The 9585-nt window shown below is 46.9% G+C and overlaps 1 protein-coding gene across 1 annotated transcript; it reads left to right on the forward strand.

Moving 5' to 3' along the window:
• The first annotated feature begins 204 nt into the window (after positions 1–204).
• On the forward strand, positions 205–8064 carry AHSA1 (activator of HSP90 ATPase activity 1). The gene is made up of 9 exons (XM_015071596.3): positions 205–440; positions 1794–1984; positions 3716–3798; positions 4195–4312; positions 5407–5495; positions 6307–6435; positions 6920–7021; positions 7503–7554; positions 7672–8064. Exons 1-9 carry the CDS (start codon positions 361–363, stop codon positions 7842–7844), a joined length of 1017 nt encoding a protein of 338 aa, XP_014927082.1. The 5' UTR covers positions 205–360; the 3' UTR covers positions 7845–8064.
• Positions 8065–9585: the final 1521 nt, after the last annotated feature.

The raw sequence follows: 9585 nt of genomic DNA on the forward strand, positions 1-9585 counted from the left end.
AGGGCCAATGCAGAGACTAGGGAAACAATGAGACGTGTTCTTTGTGGCCTTAACGGTGATAAATGGTCGTGTGAGCGGTTGCTTTTCCGACCCATTTAGGGATAGCCCAACGGAGCTTGAAGGAACTCTAGAACACACGTAAACTAAAGTCCGAGGAGGTGGAACGGAAGTACCCGGTGGAAGCGAGGAGGAGCCGGAAGTTAAGGCGGGGAGGGGCGGGGGGTGGAGGGAAAAGCAAGCCAGGAGGTTCTGCGGCCGCTTCTAGTAGTTTCCAGGCGCTGCCGGGCGGCTGGGACCAGGCAGTCCTGAGGCTGTGGCTGTGGCTGCTCGGAAGCTGGTGGCGGCGCGACAGGAAAGCTGATGGCCAAGTGGGGTGAGGGCGACCCACGCTGGATCGTGGAGGAGCGGGCGGACGCCACCAACGTCAACAACTGGCACTGGTGAGGGCCAGCGGGCCAGGCCGCGGGAACGCTACGGCCCGGCCAGGGGTGCGGGTCCCTGGAACCTCGGGCGGAACAAAACTAGAGCCGATACAGCACTGCCCGGAGATGGGGGTGGGTTCTTCCTGTGGCAGGGGTCCGTAGTCCCAGGTCTCTCCACACACCACCACCTGCCTCTGTTTCAGTGTTTAGAGGGCAAGAGGGCGACGTGGAGGGCTGCGCCCAGAGGAGGGGTTTCAGAGATACGAGAACATAACCCCCGTGGCCGATGCATCCAGCCTGAGCAAGGACATGCTTCCCACACGTGGCCGGAGGAGTCCGTGAGACCCAAATCGGCGTGGATTGTGTTGGGAGATCGCTGTGTTAGGCTCGGGGCTAGTGGGCTGGAATTCTTATTTTGCGGCTCACGGGTGAGATTCAGAGTCAGTCGTAGAGAACCACTGCCTCAGTCCAGAGGACAAAGGTTTGGAACGTGTTCGGTGGGTGCTCAAGAGCACAGTGATGCTGAAGATGCCATGGCCTCTCACCCGGAACTATTCATTTGGTTGTGTTGTAACTCCCAGGACTACCCCGGTTGCCGGGCAATCACGGTTTTATAACTTAACCACTTTTAAAAGCTTACTCTCATTTATGAAATGTCCTAAAAGTACTATTTCTTTATCTTTTAACTCCACTGAACTTTGTTCCCGTTGCTTTCATTTTTACTTTGTTGCAGCCCTGTTTGCTGCTGGGTTCTCTGCTAGTTAGTATGTTGGGAGGCAGATAGTGATTTTTCTTCTCTATATTTCAACCTATCTCCTCTCCTTTTAACATACATAGTGCTTTGATCTAATTTGGTTTGAAGCCCTGGATTTAACATTGTTTTCCTAGACGTTTAGAGGACACAGAATGTGTAGGGAATTTATAGCACAGCCTGAATTTGACAGGTCAGAACACTGTGCTAATGAGGTCAAGATTATTGCTTTCTTACTTACTGGACTTGTTAGCTAAATACTGCATTCTAGGGCCCACTCTTAGGCTCCTGACCTCAGCAAGATGGTCACAGTTTTCCATTTGGTCAAACGGGGGCGCCATGTTCAAGTGTCAAATACTGACTTTAGCACCATCATGCTGAGAAAGGAAAGTATAATTTCCATTTGATTTGTAACCATTCCACACAGCAGTTATCTTTCTTGACAGTATGGGACTCCTTATCTTCCTAAAAGAGGATAAGATGTTTGTGGATGTACGGGAGTGGGACTGGTCTTTTCAGAGTATTTGTCAGGTCTCTTTTAGCCTTGGATTCTCTCGCACAGAGCAAGCAGTGTGTCTTCCATTTGGCTGCTAGTCCATAGTTTTATTTCTGTTTTGCAGGACAGAGAGGGATGCTTCAAACTGGTCCACGGATAAGCTGAAAACGCTGTTCCTGGCAGTGCGGGTGCAAAATGAGGAAGGCAAGTGTGAGGTGACAGAAGTGAATAAGCTTGATGGAGAGGCATCCATTAACAATCGCAAAGGCAAACTTATCTTCTTTTATGAATGGAGCATCAAACTAAACTGGACAGGTAAGTCTGTGCTGGGCCATTAGAACAAAGGCTAACTGCATTTTGGTTGACCTATTAAGGAGCCGGGAGAACAGTTTTGGGAAGGTTAGGAACTCTTCAGGGGACACAGGGCTCTTTATTTTTATAGAAATCAGTATTGGGTGCCAAAATTTCTCTGCTGCTGTGGGACACTAAATGCATTTCCTCTCTGTGGGCCTCATAAGCTGCCACCAGTGAAGCAGCTGGGCCACTGAATCTTTGGGCCACATGTTAGGACATTTTATGTCAGGTAACGTTTCCTCAGACTAGCTAACTTTTGTCTCTTGGATGATTGACTTAAAGATGGGAAGGGGAGGGTTTTTTTGGTCTTGATTTTTTTTTTTTTTTTTTTTTTTTTACTTTCTCCAGTGTGAATCTACCAGTTTAGACTACCCTGCTAGCGAAGTTTCTGTGTGACTATAATTTGGGGTGGTTTTATCCTCCAGTTTTTGTGTCCCTTCTGTGGTGGTATTGGCAAAGAATTGGAGCCATGTATGTGCGCTAGCTGGATGGTCCTGACAATTTTAAAAGGCACTAGAGCTAAAGGAATACATGTGTGGGGCAAAGCATACATTAGATTTGTGCCTCGATGAGCATTTTTCAAGTAAATGGTAATAAAGAGAAGAGTAGATCTATCTGTTTGTGACTTTTTTAAAAAAAAACTATAGTAGTCTGAAAGGAACCTTGGGTATCATCTTGCCCAGTCCTTTTTTTATAGATTGAGAAACTGAGGTCAGGAGAAGTGAAGATCAATAATCATCTTGTTGGTTCATTTTGAAATACAGTCAGTTCTGCTGTAACGTCACCCGTGTGTTCCTAAAAATCCCCATACTGTGCAAAATTGCTCAACCAAAACCACAGGGCTTATGGGGAGGATAGGGTTAGGGACACGACACAACACCCAAAAACCTTCATTGGTGACACATTTTTAAAATTTAGGAACATAAAAATTGATAGCACAGTCCACACATGTTATATGGGAAGAAGTACGTAAATAATACAGTAAACATGGTGCTTTACCTTGAAAAAGACCTGAAGTTCACTTGTGAAAGTGGGCATCAGAAGGGTTGCAGCATGTGGGTTGTTGTCGACTGGTGGAAGGAGGGTCAGCTGAAATCAGAAGTTGTAACACCAGTGTGGGTGGTGTGGCTCATAGCACATGGGGAACTGAGGCTGCTGGCAGATAAATGTTTGAGATGTGTGTGTTTTGTGTATTCCTGTGCAGCTCATTTCAGCTGGGTGTGGTTTTGTGTGGGTGTGTGTTCACCTAGTGTTTCTCGTGAAAGAAATCCTGTGTTAGCAAATGTGAAATTCATGCTGTGATCAGATTGACCCCTAAGATGTCAGTCACGTCGGAATAAATTTGTATTTTCAAAACAAGCATTCTAGCAGAACTGACTGCATTGATTGTTGACCTAAGTTCTCCCTGGCAGAATTCCTGCCAGTGCCACATCCACACAGCTCTTAGTCCCATACAGTAATATGAGGCAGTTGGCCTCAACAGATCTAATGGGGAAAGACATTTCTTCTAGGGGAGAAGCGGGGAGGGTTGGTTGCGTCTGGCTTTATCTCAGAATAAAGAGGGTCAGTTCAGTAGTTCAAAAGAAGTGCAAGCAAAAAAAAAAAAAAGTGCAAGCAGAAGAGTAGCTAGGACTCTAGAGCAGCCTTTTCCTGCAAAGGGGGAGACTAATGATGTTGCATTGCTTTTGACAGGTACCTCTAAGTCTGGAGTACAGTACAAGGGACATGTGGAGATCCCCAATTTGTCTGATGAAAACAGTGTGGATGAAGTAGAGGTTTGTGCTTCCTAATTCCTCATCTGAGTCTTCCACATTCTCTATTCTCAGATGAGAAAAATGACTTCCCGTTCAAGATTAAAGCCCAGGCCTGGCCCAAGCATTCAGAACCTCAGTTTGTAGATGATTTCCTAGGTCTGTGGTGCCATTGAGAGCTTCTAGCACAGCTTGTGCTTGTTTAATTACTCCACTTTAGCTAGTAACTTGGGTTCTAATGTTAGCCACCTTGGCTTTGGCAGAATGCAAGAAGGAACACTCATGGGGATTGGAAAAATACCCCAACCCTCACACGTTTCCTTTGGAAATGTCAGCAGCTATCTGATTGCTCAGCACCCACATTCCATGTCGTGGGTGCCCCTCAAGTTATTTACCACCTACTTCTGATCTTTCACTCAGATTAGTGTGAGCCTTGCCAAAGATGAGCCTGACACAAATCTCGTGGCCTTAATGAAGGAAGAAGGGGTGAAACTCCTAAGAGAAGCAATGGGAATTTACATCAGCACCCTCAAAACAGGTATCCCTTGAGTAGTTAACGTATGCCTTGAGGAGGTAGTTCCCTCCCACCCCCGACCATCAGACTCTGATTAAGGGTCCTGACAGTCCTTTCTTTGCCAGATGGGTAAAAGATTTGTGGGGGAGGGGGCTTATTTCACCTCAAAATCAATCTATAAACTCTGAATAAGGGAAAGATATAGAGATGGATTATCTGATATATTGACTGATGAGCACTTGAGATGCAGATAGTCCCAAGTCGAGCTGTGCCATGAGTAGAAAACACAGTGGGTTTTGAAAACTTGGTACCAAAAAAGGAATGTGAAATTACTAATAGCTTTTTATATTGATACGATAGTTTGGATGTATTGGGTTAAACGTGTTACTAAAACTAATTTCACTTCTCTGTTTTAACACTTTACTGTGGCTACTAGAAAACTTAAGATTCTATTTGAGGCTGTCATTACATTTGTGTTGAACGGTGCAATCTAAAGACTTGGCATCCCTGGACTGCTTGAGCACAGTCCTGGACTATCTTTCACATGCATTCTCCAGGGACACTTAGGGGGTCATTAGGATAGCGGTCAGCTCAGCTCTCCCCTAGAATTCCAGTTCTGCCAGTGTGTTCTGATCTTGGTGTTGGGAGTACATAAAATGACTGTCAAAGGGCACCAGCATACGAGGTGATACCTCTTCTGGTGAGAACGAGTGCTCTGGTGCACTAGGTGTGGCTATTCTACTGAGGTAAGGCAGAGTGGAGAAGGGGGACTAAGTATGCATCTGTGGGTATCTTGCCCTGCTCTTGAATTCCTTGAAAGTGCCACTACATTCTTTGGCTACCATCCATAGGAGACCTCATGTACATTTAACAAGTTGTATTGCTTCTAATGGAGCGAGATTTAGAATCATCCTAGTTAACATTCTGTGTTCTGTAGCATACACTCAGATACCTGTCTGGCATAGTGCAAAGGTAAAGACCTAAAGTAAGTAGACTCTTTCTTTCTTTGTCATTACTTCATTTGGGGGTAAGACGTCCATGTTTGTCAAACTCTAAAGAAGCCCCAAATCTCAGCTACTAGGAAATAACTTCCAGGAGTGGGGATTTTATTTTTTCAGAGTTCACGCAGGGCATGATCTTGCCTACAATGAACGGAGAGTCAGTAGACCCAGCCGGGCAGCCAGCACTGAAAACTGAGGAGCGCAAGGTAAATAAGTGGTATTTCCATGTGCTCTTTCTCTGACCCTAACCTCCAAGCCACAGCAGCCTGTGATCTGCCCATGGTGCTTTTTACAGGGTCCACGATGTGTAGTTGTTTGTTCCTCTTTAACTGGGTTTTTAATCATTTATAACAAACCCCTAGAGCAAATGGAAGCCAGCAGCGGCTTCAGAGTTTCTCTTGATTGCATTTAACACCGGTTAGGTTGTGAACACAGGATGGTCTTCAGCTATCTATGTTTTCAGTATTCTTTCTAAGTGGGGTGTTGATATTTCGTACTTTGACACTAGAGGGGTCACGAAGGTACCGGGCTTAGATCACGACATTCACCTATTAGGAAATTGATCAATTTCACCACATTTGCAGGGTGAGCAGCTAGTTTTTGTGGAGCTAGAACTTGTACAGTTCAGGCTCAGCACTTGGTTTGCAGCCCTGCTGCCCTTCTGCCAGCACAGTTAAGGAGATTCCCGAGGGGAGGTGGCTGCTTCCAGCTCTTTGAGCGCAGAATTTTTCCTGGAGAATTACACTGAGTGCTTCAGAAATGCCCAGTGGTTTGCCAGGTCCTTTGGTCAGTGGGGTTTCCAGTGAGGATCCGTCCTCCACTGGGAGTGTTGTTTTCGGTGGGAACTGAGAACATTCTGGGAAGGTTCCCCTAATGACTGAAACGTCCATCCAGCCTCCTGGAACAATTAGCACTGGAGGCGAAGAAGTTTGTGAGAATGAGTGACAGGCCTGTCCTGGAAGCCACGTTAATGGAGGCTTCCCACCCTCTAAACCTTTCTCGCTGCCGCTTCCACAGGCTAAGTCTGCTCCTTCAAAAACCCAGGCCAGACCTGTTGGTGTCAAAATCCCCACTTGTAAGATCACCCTTAGAGAAACCTTCCTGACATCACCAGAGGAGCTGTATAGAGTCTTTACCACCCAAGAGGTAAGTATAATCTTGTTTGTCAGGCCTCCGGGCATTTGCTACTCAGGTGACTTGGGATGTTGTAGGCACATCCCCTCTGCATGCAGAGCAGGTACTAAAAAGTGGTGCCTTGAGGATTTCCTCGTACAAGTAGCGACAAAGAAAAAACCCTTCTGTGTTCACTCTACTCCTCAAAGTGGACTTGCTCTCTGTCCTCCCGTATAGTGTTTTGGGGTGGTTTAAGTGGGCACCACTGGAAGCATTCTTGTTGGAAAAGTGAATGGATCTGAAGTATTGGCATCATGGATTTACAAAGAGTTACTCAAGTCAAAGCCCTGAGCAGTGGCTGTCCCTTTGTAGTGGGACATAACAGAAGTCAGTCATTGGACAGAGTGGTGCCTTTGGAAATGAGAGCTAAGGTGTGCAAGTATCACCTGGCGTTTGTCCCTAGGTCCCACTGAGAGGGACAATCTTCCCTACCTCTTTTTTTTTCCCCCCCCCACAGCTCGTTCAGGCCTTTACCCATGCTCCTGCAATGTTAGAAGCAGACAAAGGTGGGAAGTTTCACCTGGTAGATGGCAACGTCTCTGGGGAATTCACTGATATGGTGAGTGCCTGCTAGCCCCAGACCCAGGATATAGTCTCAGGTCAGAAGAAAAACATTCCTTTTTTCAGCTCTGTAGGTAAAATTCAGTCTCTCTGGTTAGTAAAACCTCATTTTTGTATTTTCAAAAGAATGTTGCAGTTGAATTCTCTTGCTTTCCTAGAATTTTTCTCCTCAGAGTTAAATTAGTTCTCCCTGAAGAAATCAAACATGGAAGAGAGGTCATGTATATTGGCGGCTGGTAACTTTCCATTTGTAGCGCTGAACTGTCACCTGGGCACAGTTGACCGGACTGGACTTGGGAGTGAGAGGAGAGGCTGTAGCCTGTGTTGGTGCAGATGCTACCAACTCCACAGTCCACTCTGTGCCCCTGAGGTGTAGAATTGCACAGACCGTAGGCCGAACGAAAGACAGACAGCTGGTCCCAGCCAGGATCTGGCGCATTGGAGTCTACGGTACACACTGATCTCTCTGGTTATTTTAGGTCCCTGAGAAACTTATTGTGATGAAGTGGAGGTTTAAATCTTGGCCAGAAGGTAAGTATGCATAGTTGCTTAGTGCCATTACCCCCAAAACTCTTTCTTTCCCCCTTAGTCTCCAACCCTGACGGAAACCCTGGATCTTAAACCCCCCTCCCCTCTGCCTCTCCCCAGGGCATTTTGCCACCATCACCTTGACCTTCATAGACAAGAATGGAGAGACTGAGCTGTGCATGGAAGGCAGAGGCATCCCTGCCCCCGAGGAAGAGAGGACGCGGCAGGGTTGGCAGCGGTACTACTTTGAGGGCATCAAACAGACCTTTGGCTACGGTGCACGCTTATTTTAGGGCTGGCAGCAAGGGGCTGCCCAGTGCTTCGGTCCAGCCCTCTCCTGACTGGGGCTTGGGACTCACAGGATTGCACCATCCCAACCACTAACTTGGGGCTGGGGCCCCTTCCCTCCACGTATATCTTGGGTTTGTGCATGTTTTCTGCTGGGTGGGATCAGAGGGTGATTTCTCTTTTATGTGTACATACGCTAAATAAACGTAATTTAAAAAACGTGCATATCTGGAAACCTGTGTTGCTTGGGTGGCTGGTATTAATGAGTTCCCTTGAAGACACTGAATTAAAGGGAAAACCATTCTGGGTAAGGGCAGGTAATTAGGAGGCAGGAAAGAAACCACCTCACCGCATTCCTGAGCTAGTCTCCTTTCTGCAGACTGGCACAGAGCTGCTCCCCTCACTGCGAGAAGACAAGGCAGGGTTCTCGGGAGTAAACGGTGCCAAGAAACTGCACCCTAGGCTTGCCTCTCTGTGTGGCCTCTTTGCAAGAAGAGACAAGCACCAGGTGCTGGTTTGATACATGGGAAGATCCCCTGCCCTGTGGCAGGGGGGACTGTGGACCTCAGGTTCAGAGCTTCTGCTTACTGAGCAGTTCTATGTACTGGAGACTAAGTAGCCCCCTTGCATTAGCTCGTTTAACCCCCATAATAGCCTTATGAAAAAGCTACTACCTGCATTTCTGTCTTAGAAAAATCTAAGTCTTGCTTTTCTTCAGTAACCTCCCAGATCCTACAGCTGATCCTTTGCAAGAGTTGAGAAGGACTGGAACTTGCAGAGCCAGTGCTCCAGTCTAAACCACTATGTCTACTGCCCTGTTGCTGGGTTCATCTGCTTAAAGAGGCTGCTGTATTTCTAATGTGTTAGGCATCCCTCCTGGAGTAAAAAAATGCCAGGCCTCTTAGTACTCCCAGAAAGAGGAAGATACGAATATCCTGGTCAAGTATTTTTTAAGTACCTAGTTCCGTTAAACAAGTTTACTGAGCACTGACCACAGGGCGGGGGTATGTTCAACTGGAGTTCAGGCCACCACGTGGCAGAAGTAACTACCTGAACAGGGAGGGCCGCTTTCCCACACAAGCCCTGCCCTGGTGCCCTGTGTCCCAGTATGAGTCAGGGCCTTCTAATCCAGACATGCTACCTCCTGCAGGCACAGCTATTTCCTTCATCTATTTTTGCTTGTTTTATTAGGTGGCAGTGAGGCCTGCAGGCTAATCCTACCAAGGTGACTTGGCCAAAACATTGTAGTTAAAAGCAAAAGACCAGTACTGATCTGGATAATTTAGACCCCCAAGAGCCACTTTTGGCTTGAATTACTCATAGGAATGGTGGACTAAACTAATTAGCATCTAATTTGGCATTAGATCTGCCTCTTGGGAGTCCAAAAAGAAGTCTTTTGATAGGGAACCTGGACTGTAGCTTGAATCAAATCTAGGGACCCTTCCTAACAGACTCCTCCTCTTCCTCACACAGAGACCAGTGACAAAATAGGAGCCCTTTCATGCCTGGCTGGAGAGTTAACCAATTCTAGAGTTCTTTAAAAGAAATCTGGGGGCGCCTGGGTGGCTCAGTCGGTTAAGCGTCCGACTTGGGCTCAGGTCATGATCTCGTGGTCCGTGAGTTTGAGCCCCGCGTCGGGCTCTGTGCTGACAGCTCAGAGCCTGGAGCCTGTTTCAGATTCTGTGTCTCCCTCTCTCTGACCATCCCCCGTTCATGCTCTGTCTCTCTCTGTCTCAAAAATAAACA

This window comes from Acinonyx jubatus, chromosome B3 (assembly GCF_027475565.1).
Source record: "Acinonyx jubatus isolate Ajub_Pintada_27869175 chromosome B3, VMU_Ajub_asm_v1.0, whole genome shotgun sequence".
Lineage (NCBI taxonomy): Eukaryota > Metazoa > Chordata > Mammalia > Carnivora > Felidae > Acinonyx > Acinonyx jubatus.

Excerpts from the sequence above, each read along its gene's own strand:
- AHSA1 (XM_015071596.3), top strand. The coding sequence starts at position 361 with ATGGCCAAGTGGGGTGAGGGCGACCCACGCTGGATCGTGGAGGAGCGG. Across the intron at positions 441-1,793 it reads AACGTCAACAACTGGCACTG|GACAGAGAGGGATGCTTCAA; the intron begins GTGAGGGCCAGC and ends TCTGTTTTGCAG. Across the intron at positions 7,555-7,671 it reads GTTTAAATCTTGGCCAGAAG|GGCATTTTGCCACCATCACC; the intron begins GTAAGTATGCAT and ends GCCTCTCCCCAG.